We start from the raw sequence: 18,717 nt of genomic DNA on the forward strand, positions 1-18,717 counted from the left end.
CCGGAGGACATGGTTCATCCAAATTCAACGTCATGGTTACCCGCTCCGGCGGTGGCGGCTTATCTTGAGGCACATGTTCGCCATCCCTTTGAGGCGCCTGTCCGGGCTCGGCTTCGCTCTGAGTGCCCGAGACCGGACCTTGCGGACCATATTGCTGAGACTCCGGAGGTGGACCCTATGATGGTCACCTACCTTAAAAAATACTCTAAGGATCCGAAGAAAGGCCTGGACCGCTCCTGGCGGTCTTGTCAGGATAAATTGATGGACATGTTGGGTCCCCTAGCTAAGATCCTAGACCTGGGTTTCAAGGCCAAGGAGGCCTCGGCAACTGTTAATCCTGACGAACTCATAGAGTGGGCCCAGAGGGCAGTGTGCATGTTTGGAAATGCTAATTGTGCCATTTCAGCAGAACGACGTCGATCCATTCTCCTGAAACTGGATCCGAAATTGGCAGAATTGGCTACCTCTGAGGCCGGTCCAGAAGCGCAGGGCCTTCTGTTTGGACAGCCTTTCTTAAAGGAGCTGACTAAGTTTGTGTCCACCTTCAGCGGCATCGATAAAGCGCAGGCCTCCTTGCGCCGGGCCATGCGTCCGGTTTTCGCCAAGGCCGGACGACAAAGGGGACGATCGTTCGGCCGTGGATCTCAACAACAGTCCCAGAGGGGTGCCTCGCAGCAACGTGGTGGTCACTACGACTCTGGCTACTCCACCCGCGCCAACTTCTATCCTTCCCGTAAAGGAAAAGGACAGTACGGCAAAGGACGTTCTGGTGGCCACCAAGGCCAATATCAAGATTCCGGAGCTACAGGTGAGCCTCATTCAAGCTTGCGATGTGATGTTGGGGGGCAGAGTGCAATATTTTCTGAACAATTGGCGTATGATCTCCAACGATGCTTGGGTGTTGGAAACCGTTCAAGGGTTCAAGATAGAGTTCTATCACCCAATACATCAAACCCGTCTGCCGACCCCTATGCTTTTTTCGAGTCACTCTCAGACTTGTCTGTCGGAGGAGATAGACTTGCTCCTCAGCAAAGGGGCGATTGTTCCTACCATACGCCATCCGCAGGGCTTTGTCAGCTCAGTCTTTCTGGTCGAGAAAAAAGGAGGCGGGTCTCGCCTGGTTCTCAACCTGAAGGACTTCAACAGCGGGGTGCTCTACAGGCACTTCAAGATGGAGGGCATCCATCTTCTGCGGGATCTCCTACGGGAAGGGGATTGGATGGTCCGTCTGGACCTGAAAGATGCGTATTTGTCCATCCCGATTTACGGGCCCCATCGCAGGTTCCTACAGTTTCAATGGCTGAATCAGTGGTACGAGTATCGAGTTCTCCCATTCGGCCTTTCGTCGGCACCATGGTGCTTCACGAAATTGTTGAGGCCAGTTGTAGAGCATCTTCGTTCCAGGGGGGTCCGATTGATTATTTACCTGGACGACATTCTTTTTATGGCAGATTGCCCTCTCAAGCTTCTGCAACATCTGGAGTGGTCTGTCACTCTCTTGCAGTCTCTGGGATTTCTAGTCAATGTTCCGAAATCGGTTTTGGTTCCCACTCAGTCTATCGATTTTCTGGGGTTTCAGATAGATTCATTGACTTGTCAGCTTCTCTTGCCCAATCAGAAACTCCGCTACATCAGGAGAGAGTTGACGTCTGTTATTTCCAAACAGACTGTGTCATTGAGGTCGTTGGCACGTGTGGTAGGTCTTCTAGCGTCCTCCATTCAGGCAATTTTTCCGGGTCCTCTCCATTACAGGGCGATGCAACGCCTGAAGATTCAACATCTCCGGAAAGGCCTCCGATACTCGGATCAAATTCCTCTCTCAGAGGAGGTGCGGATGGAGATGCAGTGGTGGCTAGACCACATGGAGGCCTGGAATGGTCGAGCCCTGTTCGGGTCGTCTCCGGAGCTGGTGATCGAATCGGATGCCAGTCGATGGGGTTGGGGAGCCCGTTGCGGGTCAGTTTCGACAGGGGGTCGTTGGTCTCCCCAGGAGTTGTCTCTCCATATCAATTGTCTGGAACTCCTAGCGGGTTCCTTTGCGATTCGGTGTTTCTCCCCCCTACAGGCGAATTGTTGCATTCTTCTCAGGATGGACAATGTGTCGGCAGTCCGCTATATCAACAAATTGGGCGGGACACGGTCCAAGATATTAGCGGAGATTGCCAAGGATTTTTGGCATTTTTGCCTCCACCGGAAGATCACGGTTATTGCAGAGTACCTCCCGGGCCGCGACAATCAGGTTGCGGATTGGCACTCCCGACATCTTCGGGATTTCAGCGACTGGAGACTTCACCCTCGAGTCTTCCGCGCCATTCTTCGGCTTTGGGGTCAGTGTCACCTAGACCTTTTCGCCTCTCGCCTCAATGCACAGCTTCCCCGGTTTTACAGCTGGAGACCGGACCCCTTAGCTCTGGCCACGGATGCTTTTCTCCAACAGTGGCCGTCGACTCTTTGTTATGCATTTCCCCCGTTCATGATGCTTCCCAGAGTCCTTGCTTACACCAAACGGTTTCGAGCGGAGCTGATTCTGATTGCTCCCTTGTGGAAAGCTCAAGCGTGGTTTCCGGTTCTCTTGGAAATGTGCTGTGCACCTCCCCTCCTTCTTCCCCTGAAGCGGAATCTGTTGCTGGATCCCCTCGGAGATCCGCATCCCCTCATTCTCGCCGGCACTCTCCAGTTGCTGGCATGGCGAATCTCGGGGATCGTTGGTCGATCCCAGGAATTTCTAGCGAAGCTGCCACTTTCATTAGTAACGCCTGGTCTCCCAATACCCACAAGCGGTATCGAGGAGCCTGGAAACGCTGGAGTGATTGGTGTGTTCAACAGGAGGTTGATCCCGTTTCGGCGGATATCAGTCTAGTCATTAATTTTTTGTCCTCTTTGGCCACTTCTGGTTTGGCTTATCGGACCGTTAATAGTTTTCGTTCTGCCATTTCGGCAGGCCATATCCACGTTGATGGTAAGCCTGTTGGTGAACATCATTTGCTGTCCAAACTCCTAAAAGGTATTCGCCTCGCAAAACCTCCCACACCGAAATATGTGTCTTTGTGGGATGTTTCGATTGTTCTGAAATTTTTGATGAATTGGCCTACTAATCTTTTGTTATCTCGCAAACAGTTGTCTGCAAAACTGACCATGTTACTGTGTCTAGTTTCTTGCAAACGTGTTTCGGATATTCGTGCTTTGGATCTTGCGGGTCGCTGTTTCACCCCTGAGGGGGTTACTTTCAATCTCTCTAGGAGGACTAAAACCAACACCTCCTCCATAACGTATCCTTCTTTTCCGGATCATCCCAATCTTTGTGTTGTCCAGTGTTTGAAAGATTACGAGGTGAGTACCGCTTCTTTACGCGCTGACATGCAAGGTCAGTTGTTGATCGCCTTGCAGAAGCCTTTCCGCCCTGTTGCACCGGCTACTTTAGCTCGCTGGGTGCGCTGGCTCATGTCCGAGGCAGGCATTGATGTTTCTGTGTTTGGTGCACATTCTGCTAGAGGCGCGATGGCCTCAAAGGCTTATTCCATGGGTGCTACTTTGTTTGACATCATGAAAGCTGCTGACTGGTCTTCGGACTCTGTTTTCAAGCAATTTTACTATAAACCAATTGTTACTGTTGCTTCTGTTGTGGTGGACAAGCTTTAAACAAGCATAATCGGAGCCTCCTGTCCTGACATAGAATTCAAAATTTGCAAACATTCGTGACAAGAATTTTCAATTCTATTAAGGACTAGGAGGCGAGGATTATCCCACCCTATGGTAACTCTGTTGCATTATCATGTATTGTACAATATTGCATACTGTTGCAGTTTTATTTCCTTGTTTCTTTCCCCCCCTGATCTGCTTTGATTATTCTCTCCGTTATTTGGATATTACGGCTATGTGTCTTTTGCAGGTTCAGACCAGAAGTGATATGGTTTTTCTGCCTCGAGAGTTTCCTCTGCCACCTTGTTCACGGACCCAGGATGTCTCCATCTTCTGCTTCAGGCTCCTTTGGATTTCGGCAGCTTGTTTGGAACTTTTGTTGTTGCTGTACCTGGGATTGTTTTTTGATGTGGAACTGTTTACCCAAAGAAAGAGGAAGACGGACTAGTGTTTGGACCTTATATAGTGTATCCTCTATGGTTGTTCCCAAGTGTTCATGGGATTTGTAGTTCTGTTTTTTTATTGGCTGCTGAGCATTTCATAAAGAAATGAGAAAGCATAATCCTCGCCTCCTAGTCCTTAATAGAATTGAAAATTCTTGTCACGAATGTTTGCAAATTTTGAATTATCTTGGAGAGCTACAACTAGCGCTGGTGAGAAGCATACATATATAAGAGCTGAGGCCTGAGTGTGTAATTATGCAGCATTAATGTTCACGTTTATAATCATAAAGAAAAAATTGAGTTAAACTAATACTATAGGCATTACTTGCAAGTTAACATTAAGCTGGCTGGTGGTATACTCTAAATCAATATGGATATAAGTGCGCTTGATGTATCTGCTGTGTCCAGTCCTCCTCACTTTCTTAGTCAACCCGGGAATCCAAACATAGAATGGGATGAATGGATCGAGATGTTCGACAATTATTTGGAAGCCTTGGATACGCAAGCTCACTCCGCCACCCCAGTTCAGACATGGCCATATGCAAATCAGTCTGACCCTGTGCCTCATGGGAGCAGTCCAGCCCGAACGGCCAAGTTATGTCTTCCCTGGACCGGAATCAAGCTTCCCAGGACCGGTTTCTGGCATTACAGCCGTCTTCAGCCGGGCTTGCTTGACTCCAGTGGCAAAGTGAGCAAGGGACTCACGTCTGAGCATACCCTGCTTCTCTAGCAACAGAAAAAAAGCAATTTTACTCACCAATTTAGGCAAGGAAGGACAGCATATTTTTAAATATTTCCCTGTTGCCAACGACGAGCGTGGTCAGCCTATTGGAGATGTTTTTGATGAGGCACGCAAGAGGTTAGAATTAAGATTTGCCAAAGAGACAAACATAGCGTTAAGGAGATACAAGTTTTATACCCAGCCGCAGAAGGTTGGGGAGTTTATTGATGATTTTGTAACGAGACTTCGCGAGCTCTCATTGAAGTGTAAATTTGGTCCCATGACTGAGGAAATGATCAGAGACTAACTCATTGTTCAATGCAGGAGTAGGAACACCCAAGAACGTTTATGGGCTGCCAAAGATCCTTCCCTTAAGGATGCCATTGACATTGCGTAAATAATAGCGGAGTCAGACTCTTGCATGAAGGAGATGGATCGTAGGGACGCCAAGGCCAACATGTCTAGTGAGGGTGAAACCTCTGTTGTAGAGGGTTGCGAAGGGGAGGTAGCTGCATCTACTAGGTTCAAGGGTGCAAAGAACAATTCTGGGGGTAGAGCATATCCCAGTAGATATGGAAACAAAGTTTGTGTGAATTGTGGCAGTGCTTACCACACGACTGACTCAAAGCGGTGTTGGGCCATTGGTAAGGAATGCAGAAAGTGTGGCCGGAAAGGTCATTTTGAAAGAATGTGTAGGGATACAAACAAGGGTAAGGTAGCAATGTTATCTGATGAATCTCCTGTCCATGAATACCCCTACTGACCTGATAGAATCTTGTGTGTTGAACCTTCATTGGATATAGTAGTGAGGAGAGAGAAATCCTTCTCACCAAATCACACAAATCAGATGATAGGCGGAAAAACAGACCTAAGGCTGAATTTGCGATAGGAGGGAAAAGTGTGGATTTGATGGTTGACTCAGGGTCACCATATACTATCATACCCAAGAGAATTTTCAAGCATGAGTGGCCTAGCAAGAAACTGATGCCCAAAGATATAAATCCAGGGGGTATCAAGGTGAACAAATAGATATTCTTGGTTTTATGGTGACTGACATTGTATTTAAGGGAAGATCTGTGAGGGGCAAATTGTACCTGGCAGAATCAGGACCCCCTATTTTGGGATGGTATCACCAGTTTGACCTCCACATCAAAATTGACCCACACGCTGTTGAACAGGTCATGGTGGTGGATGATCTCTCAGTGGAAGACATCTTAGAGGGTGGTAAAGGTGTTTTTAGAGATCAACTGGGCAACTTAGAGGGATATGTGCACAAGATAAAGCTCAAGAGTAATGCCGTCCCTGTACAACACAAACTAAGAAAGGTTCCCTTCATGGTAAGGGGGGAGGTTAAGAAAATGTTGAACGAGATGTTGTCTAATGGGGTCATAGAACCTATCGAATGCTCATCATGGATTTCTCCAGTTGTAATTTCACAGAAAGCTGATGGTAACCTTTGCTTCTGTGTTGATTTAAGAAGTTTAAACTAGGATGTGATCCCCAACACTTTTCCCCTGCCTAACATAAAAGAAATGATGGTGTTGCATAAAGGGGCGAAATACTTCTCTAAACTTGACCTTTGTCATGCTTACCATCAGATTCGTTTACACGAATCTTCTAAACACTTGACAGCCTTCATCACCAATGAAGGGATATTCCAATTTACAAGAATGCCCTTTGGGTTATGTTCAGCAGCAAGTGTCTTCCAAAGGATGGTCACAGAGGTTTTCAAGGGCATGAGAAATGTAATTTATTTCCAGGACGATATTTTGGTTTTTGGTGAGAGTGTAAGTGAACATAACTCTGCTCTGAAAAATGCCCTTGCAAGAATATTAGAGTAAGGGTTGACATTGCGCAGGGAAAAGTGTTCCTTTTTGGCAACAGAGGTGGAATATTTGGGACATTCTATCTCGTCCGAGGGTGTCAGACCTAAAAGAGACTTGTTGGCATCCATAAAATTGGGTCCCGTACCAACTGACAGAGACAAAGTATGCTCATTCATTGGGCTAATTGAGTATTATGTAAAAGTTGTGGAAAACTTTGCAAGCAAGACAGAGCCACTTAAGATGCTCTTGAGGAAAGGAGTCAAGTTTTGTTGGGGGGAGGAGCAAGAAACGTGCTTTGTCAATATTAAGAGGGAGATATACAATGCAGGAATTTTTGTTCCATTTGATGTACATGAAAAAACTGTTATCACTGTGGATGCGAGTGAAACTGGCATAGGAGCTGTGTTATCACAGAGCGATGGCACTGATGAGAAAACGGTGGCATTTTCATCTCGCACTTTAACTGCCACCGAACGCTGTTACTCTGTTATTGAAAAAGAAACCCTGGCAGCCGCTTAGGGTGTAGAATATTTCAGAATGTATGTGTGGGGGCATAGGTTTAAGCTTTGCACCGACCATAAGCCTTTGTTGAAAATTCTCTCACCAGGTGGAACAGGAAAGGGGTCAGCCAGACTGGCTAGGTTAGCCTCCAGGATACAGGAATACAATTTTGATGTTGAATTCATTTTGGGCTGGCGCAACGTGCAGGCCGATTGTATGTCACGTTTATCCTTAAAATGGGAGGATGTGGACAAGACCGGAGTATCGAAAAAAGAGAGTGAAGGAGCGATCTCTTGTGTTGAGGAAGTGATTCAGTGGAGTTGTGGAGCAGTCAGTGAGAAAGAGTGGGGAGAACCAATGTCTCGTGATGAAGTCTTAAAGAATGTTATGAACCTCATCTCTAAGGGTAGACGTAGAGAAAGCACCTTACCAATCAGCGTTAGGCCTTTTAACACGGTCATTGACGAATTGTCTATTGTCACTGAACAGGTCATCATGCGTGGTGATAAGATTATTCCCCCATTTGAAATTCGCAAGCAGCTCCTTGACCTAGCGCACGAAGGGCACCTGGGCAAAACGGTAACAAGAAGACAGTTGAGAAATGAATTTTGGTCGCCTGGAATAGATGGTGAGGTGGTCAGTTGGGTGGAGAGGTGCAGTGAGTGCCGTGAATGCAAAAAGAGACTTAAGGTGGGACCCCAATCTGTCCCAAGTTCCATCCATGACCCAGGTGTAGTGTGGCACAGCATATGCCTTGATTTTATCGGGCCTATGCCGGGTGTTCACCCCAGCAAAAGATTTGGTTTAGTGGTAATGGATGTCCATACCCGCTGGCTTATCGTTCATCTACTCCCCGAAATAACAACTCGAGTTACCATTAAAGTACTGCGCATGATTTTCAAAGAGGAGGGTCACCCCACGGTCCTCATTACAGATAATGGGACACAATTAACTTCCACTGAGATGAGAGAATTTTTGAGTGAGTGTGGCATTAAACATTCCTTCACCACTTTGTACAACCCACAATCCAATGGGATTGTTGAGAGAGCAAATCGCATGATTAAAGGCGCGATTAGTCTGGCACTCAGCAATGACCTTGAAATAGAAGAGACTTTGAGTGAGTTAGTATGGGCCTATCTCACCACGGAGAACTCCACTACCGGAGTTGTTCCCTTTACTGCTATGCGAGGCAGAAAGCCAGCTTCCAAGCTGGTGCCTCCGTGGATCAGAGAATTAGTGGATGGAAAGAACGGTGGTGGTTGTGAAGTGAGCGTTCCTGTGAATGCGTCCAGGCGTGCATGCAGCGAGCAAAAGACCTCACAGAATATAAGTGTTGATGACTGGGTCAAAGTCCGTTCCGGACGATGGGTAAGAGGCTTGTGCAAATTTCGAGGACCCTTCAAGGTCAAGGAGGTTTACCCTTCCTATGTGGTGTTAGAAAACGGAGAAAAATGGAACCGACGTCGGGTAGCAAAGTATTGCTCACGCGACAGTGTTCCTAGAACATTCATAAGTAATGCTGACTCAAAGAATTCATGTTCTGGTTACATGTTAGCCCCTGATCGACAATTGCTTAACAGTGCTCGCACTGGTGCTGAAGTGTGGGCACCAGGTCCTGGCGGGGATAACTTGGGTGCTGGGCAAAGATCTTTTGACATTAATAATGAGCCTCACGATCACCAGAGAGCTCAACTTCATCAAAGCCCCTTAAGGACCAGGAGACAGCCACAACATGTGCATGATTTGATTGTGGGATAAGTTCCTGTTATGTTCCTTGTTCCTACTTCATGTTGCTTTACTCACCATTGTCCTTTCTTCTGCCTATACTCTACCTGCGTGTAGAGGAAAGGGAGGTGTGTTGTGACTTGATTGACACCGTGGGCCCGCTCCGCGCGCCACGGTGGAACGGTGGAATGTTGGGTTCCCAAACGTTCTAAGTTGAGCGCCGCCGCACGCTGACCTGTCAGTTCCTATCAGCTGGCGGAAGACGGCGGGCGCGCTGATGTCCTGTTGTATATTGAATAAAGCTTGTCCTTTGAACAGAGTCTCCGCCTCATGTTGTAATCACAACATGTTGACAACATCTCTCCCCCTGATAAGATTGAACCGAAACGTCCACAGCAACAATCTGAGATGAACAACATTAATGATGCTGTGATATCGCTGAGGGATGTTGAGGTAGCCATTAATTAAATCCACAGAAGTGGAGCCGCGGGCCCCAATGATACATCAGCTTCAATCTTTAAACAAGTGGTAAGTTAATGTGCAAACACTTTGTGTACCTTGTCTATTTCTATTTTTAAAAAATATATTTTTTTATTGTGTCTTCAAAAAAGAAATAAAGCATAACAACACAAACAGATAGCAGATTTCAGGGCATTACTTGTCTGCTCGGTGAGGCACAATCAAAACAAGCCATTGGAGACATTTGACAACTGGCATCAAATGCAGTCTTGTTGTTCACCATTAAGTTAGCTAGTGCGTGTTGAAGCGGGAGGTATTTATACGTTTCTGAGGGCACCAGTTCAGACTGACACTGCATGTTGACGAATGTCTAATTGGCCCCACCGTGCCAGATGTCCCCTAGTTTGGATATCCCAATGACGTTCCCCTTTGAGAATCCCTGTATTTTTCCCACTTCCTTTAGAATGTCGCTTGGCTCAAGGGGGTTATTTCCATTGCTTTCCTGTTCCATCCCAAGAAGGCGGTCGCCTCCTTCCGGGTCCTTCCTTCCGGTCGCCTCCTTCCATTGGTGTGTGGTAGCATTCTCCCTAAGAAGGCAGGCAGACTCATACAGTGCCCCCAAGTAGACCTTGTACCACCGTCTGCAGTACCCAGGATAGCTGGTGGGGCTCTCTGCTGGTTCCGATCCACAAAAAAGACTCGAATAGAGTCCCACAAAACCTCTGCCTTACAGGGGTACTAGATGTTGAAGGAAAGATTTATGCAAAATGTATTTTGAAAGAGTCTAAAGTTTGGACCACAGAGAAGGGCCTCGTTCCATTTTACCAAAAAGGTTTTACAAAAGGCTGCAGTATAGGTAACAACTTGTTTTCCTTGGCCATTCTTGTTGAAAACAACTTGGAAAATAAGGTTATACTGATTGAAGCCGCTTTTATAGACTTTACTACAGCCTTTGATAACATCAATAGAGGCAAGCTTTGGGAAAAACATGAGATTTAGAGTATCCCTCCACAATTATGGAATGCTGTTATCAGCAAATACTCTAACACATGGGTTACACAGTAGGCTAACCTCTAAATTGATCATCACTAGGAATATTGCCACGAATAAAGGATTAATCTCTAATCTTCATCTAGCAGATATGAGAGGAGGTATGCCCACCAGAGTTTTCAGACAAAAAATTAACATTCTACAGTATGCCATTGACACCGCTTTACTAAATCATATCGGAATAGGACACCAAAGACAAGTGGATGAACTAGCTACAATTGCAAGAAGAACAGCTGTAAAATTACTATATCTTAATTAAGGTCATTGTCTTTGGGCGCAGGATACATTTGAAGAGGCAAGGGTAAATCAATAATGATCACGAGAGAGTGACAAATTATAAGTATGTGGCTCTGTGTTTGGACGAGAGAGAGCAGTGGCAGCCCAATGGGACATCAGTTAGGGACTCTGCTCTTTTCTTACGCGCCACTGTCTCTCGGCTACTAAAGAATGTTACCTGTCTAGGTACAAGTCAACTCTATGAAGCCGTTGGCTGTAAACTCTTGCTAACTCTGCTTTATGGCATGGTTGTTTTCAAAGAAACCTTGGGCGAATGGTTGGACATAATAGTATGCAATACATATCAGTCCTCATTTCGACCCCTGAACGCCACCTGTGAACAGAGCTAAGATCAAAGTTCAACCTGGAAAAAAGCACATTATTGCGTCAAGTTAGATTCCGTTTGTACTGTAATAAGCTCAGAAGGGCAGAGCCCCACACTATTTGTAGGCACAATAAGAAGAGTAAGTTCCAGGTGGACTTTGTGTTTGAGAAAATATTTATTACATCTAGAAGCTGCGCATCTCTGGAATAAGGGCCTTCCAGGTGAATTATTTTCTAAGCTCTTGAAGAAACAGGCACACACTAATATCAGCTGATCTGGACCTCGATGTTTTAAGGAAAAGAAAAATTGCGAAGTACGCAGGTGCATTTTATGATTCCCCACTGCTCTACCCTATTTGAAAAAACCTTGACCATTTTAGCGGACAAGAGAACAGATGCAATACCGCTTTCGTCTCATTCTATATAGAGACGTTTGGTACAGTAAATTAGGAAATGGCCCAGAACCAGTAGTGGCTGGAAGGGCATGGGGTGGTGGGGCAGGGAGACAGGAGGGGGAACCCCCAAAAAACTAACACTTACATTTTCACATTGCCGTATCTCCTCAGCTTCAGACCCTTCTCCGGTCCGTCTTCTCCTCAGGCTCCCCTATGCCATTCGCAACGCTGCAATGCAGCATTGTGATTGGTCTGAGCGCCTTGGTTTAGCGCTCAGACAAGCAGTGGAAGCCTGTACATGTTCACCACCAGGTTGTGTATTGCATCCTGGTGGGAAACATGCAAAGTGTGCATGAATGTTTGGCGGGTCCAAGACGGCTGGCCAAACTGTCATGTGCAATTAATCATGTGCAAACCACTCCTCCCTCAGAGACCCCAGTCCTGCCCTAACCAAGCCCACTAGTGAAAAATAAAAAGATGATAACCAAGTTATCATTTTATTTTTCATGCTCTGAAAGCAGTGGTGCGACGCTCCTCCGCCTTAGCCGAGAAGCCTTCCCTGCCCAGAACGCTCATGTCTCTTATGCGGGTCAGCAACAGAATCTTTGATACATGTTATTTGCACTTGCCCATACTTAGTGGAGCCTCGTAAATACTGGCTTCTATCTGGTTTTATGTGCTTCAATATCCCATCCTGTAACATGGGGATGGATGTATGCTTCAAGGGTGAGTCTGGACAGTTAACTTCTTGCTTTCTAAAATTTAAAAAGATAGTCATCAAAGCTATGAGCTGTCCTGAGTCACAGAGACATTAGTTGGTGGGGCTAATTAATGCATACAATGCTGAAAATCTGAGATGTCCTTCATTTCCTTGCAACATAGACCTTACTAAATTGCTATACGTACCACATACTCTTTATATTTTGCCACTCTGCGGAATGTATGTAGCTGTTTATTTTATTCTGATTGTATTTTAGGTATTTTATGATAGCTCTGATGTTTATTTATACCGAATGTCTAAAAGTCATGTTTTACTATGTTTGCTACGACTTTCAACTGAAGGTTTCAAAGATTGGTTTTAAAGTGTTTCCAATGATTTCTAACAATCCTTCAATAACATTTTAATTTATTCAATCATCTATGGGGAGAGGATTTAGCTTTACGGCTAGAGCGGTCAACGTCGAATCTAGGGAACCGGGTTCGAGTCTCGGCAACGATGCTCAACATCCTGTGATTCTGGGCAAATCACTTTATCTCCCCGTGCCTAACAAAAATGAATGTGTCCTCATGTAATGAAACTGGTGCTGTGTAAAGCGCTCTGATACCCGATATGTTTGGGTCTAGTCACACTTTATAAAACTATAAAAATCAATAAAAATAAAATAATAAATCCATTGTAGTTAAATGAAATAATGTGTCAATTTTTATAGCATAAATGACATCCTCAACTATAGTTTGATGGTGACCAATAGGCCTTCCATGTCTCTGTTAGAAACCTACCGTAAAAAGATAGTGAAAGTGAGCAGATGCTGATGCGATTACCTTCAACCATGAAAGCATCAGCATAGTGCTCTTGTACCACAGCTGTAGTAAAGGCTACCTACAAACTCCTAACGTTTTGAGTTTAATCTTTGGCACTACAAGCCCTTTTTTTGACCTTGAGCAAAATGCCAATTACTAAATATTATTTCTTAGTTATGCCCTAGCCAACGTTTTCCTAATCATGTTTTCCGCTGTTTCTTTTCCTTGCTTACCATCGTTACACAGTAGGTCCTGCTTTCCTTTGGAAGATATAGAAGATCTTCGTTGGTGTGAGTTGGAGTGCCAGCAGGGAGATACACAGCTTAGTGTGGGCAGCTACTATAATACTGGTATTACCTGCTCACAACATACACTTTTCCTCTCCACAGCCCCAAGGACTAAAGGCATCACACATGGAATCTGGGATGGCTGGAATGCTGGTCCTTCAGTTCAGATTTCCAACCACTTTGCCTCCTGCTCTTATTAATCTAGCTCCTTCATTAATCAGCACCCTTCTCTCATTGGCTCTTGTCTCTGCTCCTCTCTGATCGGATATAAGGAACAAAGCAACTCAAAGAGATTAGGCCTCAACAGGGAGCACCAGATCATAGCTGCTCAGCCTCCAGTTTAGCACAGTTTCTTCTGGTTCCACGTCATTTTTGCCACCGATCATCTGATTTTGCTGAACCTTCCAATGGCAGTCCCCAATGATCATTTTGATAGTGCCCCTGCAGCAATTCATTGCCCCTTACCTGCTGTCTGCCATCCAGCATCCACTTATACTTTGGGTTGATCACCCAGAACCTCTACCTGGCTAAATACATTCATACCAATCAGTCCTAACACTAGATGACCACTTCCTTGAGCTCTACAGCCTCTCCTACTCCAATTGGGGTGTGTGACGGATGCTTGAAGTGGACACACTGTCGCAGTGAAACCCAGTGCTATGGGTCTGTATGCTGATGATTCATCCCTCCACAATCTATTGAATAGAATGTATACTGCAAGAACTCCCAGAGAGAAATTGAAAGTCATGGTTTGGGGCTCCAGACAGGCATCAAGTAAAAAATGTACAACAGTGAGCTCTCAATGGAGACAGTGAAAACACGCTTATCAGAGTTCACTATTTCTGAGAGCCTAAGTTAGAATGAAAGCACTACACTGATAAGGATGCTTGAAGAGCAAAAACATGTGCCATCCTAAACATCTGAAGGAGCTATGGCGACATAATGTAAGCCTTTCTGAAATCTATTTATCAAGCTACAGCAGGATCCACCATAATCTCCAAAGCAGGAATCTGTGGCATGTTGACAAAATCAATAGAAATGGAAACTCAGCAAAGGAAATTTTGGGTGAAAGCATGAAAATTCACCCAGTTAGTGCCAAACATCCTACTAAATCAGAAAGCAGAGAACAAGGAGCAAAGCAATAAGTATGATGAAACATGCTCACACAAGGTCATAAACATCGAGTCTGTGAATAAACGGGGGAAATAAATTATTGAAGAGACATACGGCGGCGGGCTGAGATGGGTAAACAAAATATCAGAAATATACATAGACCTTGTATATGTTGATTGAGTATTGGAGGATGTTAATTAAATCTGCAGCCTTAGATATCAATTTGAATCTGTTTAACTTTTTTTAATGTAAGCCGCTTTACATATATATGATTAACTTATTTAATTACCGTTTATTGTCTTATGTTTTCTTAAATGCAATTTATATGAATTTATCTTTGCTTGACTCACTCAAGACCTACAATTTTTGATGATTATCATGATGACCATCCTTGTCCGATCAAATAAGGATATTGTTTTTTAGATCACTTGACACGATCAGTACATAATGATTATAAAATGCGCTCGGATCTTGTCATTATTAAAGTGTTCAGTTGCTCTTTTAAGTATATTTGTGTTACTTGTATGGTTGTATAAAACCGAATAAAGATTATTGGCTGACAACAGAAAAGGTCATTTTACTTCGGACCATCTTCTTTTTAAACAATGTAACAACTTCAATGGATGAACAATGAATGAATATAAAGCTCAATGCAGCAAGAGGATAGAAAACGCTCAAACCAATTAAAATATCTAATGTGCAATCTGCTCCAAAGCCATTACCCTTAATTTCATAGCTCCTTACTCGGCATACACTTATTATAGCATCTTGTATCCTGCTCCACCCCCAACCCTGACTGACTGCTCATCTGTGATGGGCTGTACTTGATGTCTGTTTGTGACTAGAAGGGATTCCAGCGAGTTAAGTAACCCAGTACCCATGAAGTAAAATGCAGGTCTCTGTGAGGATCAAGAGCTTAGCCCCTGGTGACTCTCACTCCTTTCAATAGGCTTCTTTCAAAGAAAATAGCATATAAAGAGTTTGGGGAGCACCAAAACAACATTTAAAAGCATAAAATTCACAATTACCTTTAGTAAAAGATGGAGCATTTTAATAGATAAAACAATACCAAGTGACAAAACAATCGGTTTAGGATAACAGGAGGTCCACATTTGTATAATAAAAGCAAAATGCATTCACAGAGAGTAATTGCCTTAAAAGTCAATGGTGTCCTACCAAGCTGTGCTTTAGAAAACACCAGCAACTGTAGCAGGGCATTTAATTTTACTACTGAAATAAACTAAAGCACCACAAAATGGTTTTAAAACAGATCAACTTTTAGGGACATGCCTTATTTAAAAAAACACAGTGCTACACATTTGCAGAAACAAATATGCAGGTTTCCAAATGTTATTGGTAGGAAATGTTATACTTTCAGACATGTTAGCACTAGTGCTGTTCTTCTCTTCAAGGTCTCTGAATAGCCTCATACTGTCAGGAACTCTTCTGGGATACACAGGCCATGGATGCAAGAGGAGACAGACTTCTCTATATCTATGCTTCAGTGCAACAGCCAAAAGGACAGTGCCAACTTTAAAGATAACGGATGTTCTCCCTCCTGGTCATGCCTGCAGCTCCAAAACATGTGGATGCAATTACTAGGGCTCCAGGGCAAATATACCATTGGTAAATAGGATCAGGCACTGCAACCAGCAAAGGTTCCAGCTAGATCCAAGTCCCAACTGATCAGCTGATGCCTTTCCTGTTCTTGATTTCCCTGTGGACTGCAGGCAGCTAGTTTCCCTGCCCCTTTGAGGAGAAATTCGTGAAAGTTTTACTTAAGAGGAAGCGGGAGACTAGGTCTCAGCCCTTCCTCAGATAGTAAGCAGACTTCCCCTAGGGTCTCCATATTCCAGGCAGTGGGAGTGCCAACTGGTAAATGGTTGGTGGAGGGCCTAGAACCTATCCTTGAAAAGTTCCCAAGTCGGGGCCTTCCCATCGTGTCAGCGTTGGTTTTACTTTTGACAAAAAAAGTCATAGGACACATTTTTAAAGGTACACTAAAATGGCTGAAGGTTATCTCGGTTGCTGGAGATACCAAAGCCACACAGACTTTTCTATTAAAATGAGGTACCTCCCCCTCCCTACCAGTAAAAAACATATGCAAACAGTCCTTGCTTCCTTCCTACACCTCTGCTGTCTGAGTGTCAGGAATGAGACTGGCTGAAGCAAGCCAGATTCAAATACACAATTAGACTAGATCTCTGCTTTCACAAACTACAAACCTCCAAAGATTCTGTCATTGGTGTGGCAATTTGGTATCAACATCTTTTCCAATGTCTCACATTATTCAGATAAAAGTCAATTCATATTTCTGAAAGTAACCCTCCACTGCATTTCTAGCAGAAATCCCCTAGCATGGCAGCCTATCCAAAAGGCTCTTTCTTCTTTGGGAAGATGATGAGGGAAATTGAGCCACGTGCTAAGCAAATTAAATGTCTAACTGTTTCCTTGACTGAGACAGGTAGATGTGAAAATGCAGTTTATTACTTTCTTTTCTTTTAAAGTAGAGGTTGCTAAATCTCTCAGAATTTTACTTTGGGAAATACATGAGGAGGATAAAAGGACTGTATGTATTTTTATGGTCTTGTTAGTTACTTTTGTCTTTTGATACAAGGACTTCTGTCAGAAAAACAATACTTTTGACTGTGGAGATTTCAAGAAAAACAACAAGGCCTTGATTGAGGCAAAAGAGCTATTACAGCGAATTCAGATAAAAAGCAAAATGCTAACAACTAGAGAGTTCTACCCCATTTTATACCGAAATGTTGAAAAGAGGGCCATGTCATACAAGACCTAAAGTCCACAAGAAGGTTTTTAGAAGATGATTAGTGGAATAACTCAGACCACTCAGTAACTCACTTACCTCATCAAAGTCTGCAATGATCTCATTGAGGAGACGCAGGCACTCCACACCTTCGTTGTTTGCCTCAAGCTCCACATAAAACTCAGAGAAATTACTTATGGACGCAAACATAACGGCTACACACTCGCACGACTGGTAATACAGTTCATCGTTACGTCTCTCTCGTGCTAGGAAGTGAGCTGCCACGTCCTTGGGCAAGATGTTGTGTAAGAGCCGTCTATTGTAAGCCTGCAGCTCCTCCATCTCCTCCTTTTCTTCTGTAGCCTGTTTTCATGGGAAAGTACAGAGTGAGTGTGGTTGTTATCCAGTGTGATTAAATACTGAGCAGAATGAAATTCCTCGCAGACCATTAGTTCACAGTAGTAGAGCAGTAAAGGTGGCCGCATGTCAATAACCTCTTTACACGCCCAGTTGATGTTCATTCAGTTTATAGCTACGAACACCTGAAGATTTGTTTGACTGTCTATCAGTGTACTATTCCTGCAGAGACATTACAGCGCTGTGAGTTATACACCCAAGCTAGAAATCAGGCCCTGGTTCAGTAGAGGTGGCGCCCCTGGGTATTATCCCTGGCCATTGGTCAGTCCGCCATAATTCGTGAGGTTCCGTCTTCCTTAGGACATTGGTACTGAAGATTGTATGTGCCTACCCACATCTCATCCTTAACCCTTTCTCCTCAGGTCCAAAGTTTCCTAGAATCAGTTCATTCTATTTGGCTTGACACAATCTTCAATGTACCTGAAAGTGACAGCTATCACTGCAAACAACCTCCCATTTTAGATTTAAAAAATCTGGCTACTGATGTTAACTCCTATAGATGCATGGCATACAACTTTCAAGTGCCAACATTTAAAAAAAAAAAAAGACAATTTTATAACTTTTTTTACAACACTTATATCTAACAAGGTGACTCTATATTTAGCATTCACAAATTCTATTCTCCTATTCCCTGTCCCATCTGCAGCAGTGCAATGCTTCTGGCACTAAGGTTTAAATAAACAAGCAATATTGGAATTGTGAAGAGACCAACCAGCATGTAACAGCCCACAAGGCCAAACAGCCAGGTGTACGTCTATATTCCTTAAATGAATGTATTTTGTACCTGTCTGTCAATGGAATTGACAACCACCTTACTAAGAAGCCACAGACAGTAAAATGCGTCATTGCTTCCCTTTCGCGCATTAAAAAACCTGGGAGAAAATCTGGACTATGCTTTTACAGAGCACCAAATTTGTAGTATTTTGTTGTCAAACTCTGTTAGAAGTACGAGTCTTCTGTTGGTATAAAGAAACCTAAATGAATGATTGATGCACAGAAATTGTAAACTTGACTAGCTTGTTTACACCACATTCATTGCAGAGAATAATAATTTGTGGGATTAAAACACTATGGGCATGATTACGATCTTGGCGGATGGGATACTCCGTCACAAACGTGACAGATTTCCCGCCTGCTGTATTGCAATTTCATTATGTCTTATGGAACTTGTAATACGATGGACGGGACATCCATCATGTTTGTGATGAAGTATCCCATCAGCAAAGATCATAATCAGACCCCTATTTAAACCT

The 18,717-nt window shown here is 44.1% G+C and overlaps 1 protein-coding gene across 1 annotated transcript in view; it reads right to left on the bottom strand.

Annotated features, from left to right (window-relative positions):
• The window catches only part of ADCY5 (adenylate cyclase 5), a 951,006-nt gene that overhangs the window by 43,873 nt on the left and 888,416 nt on the right, over positions 1-18,717 (bottom strand). The window contains exon 16 of the mRNA XM_078682034.1: positions 17,147-17,410. Within this exon, the coding sequence (XP_078538160.1) occupies positions 17,147-17,410 (264 nt within the window). The remainder of the gene's footprint in view (positions 1-17,146; positions 17,411-18,717) is intronic.

Source organism: Lissotriton helveticus, chromosome 3_1, assembly GCF_964261635.1.
Source record: "Lissotriton helveticus chromosome 3_1, aLisHel1.1, whole genome shotgun sequence".
Taxonomy (NCBI): domain Eukaryota; kingdom Metazoa; phylum Chordata; class Amphibia; order Caudata; family Salamandridae; genus Lissotriton; species Lissotriton helveticus.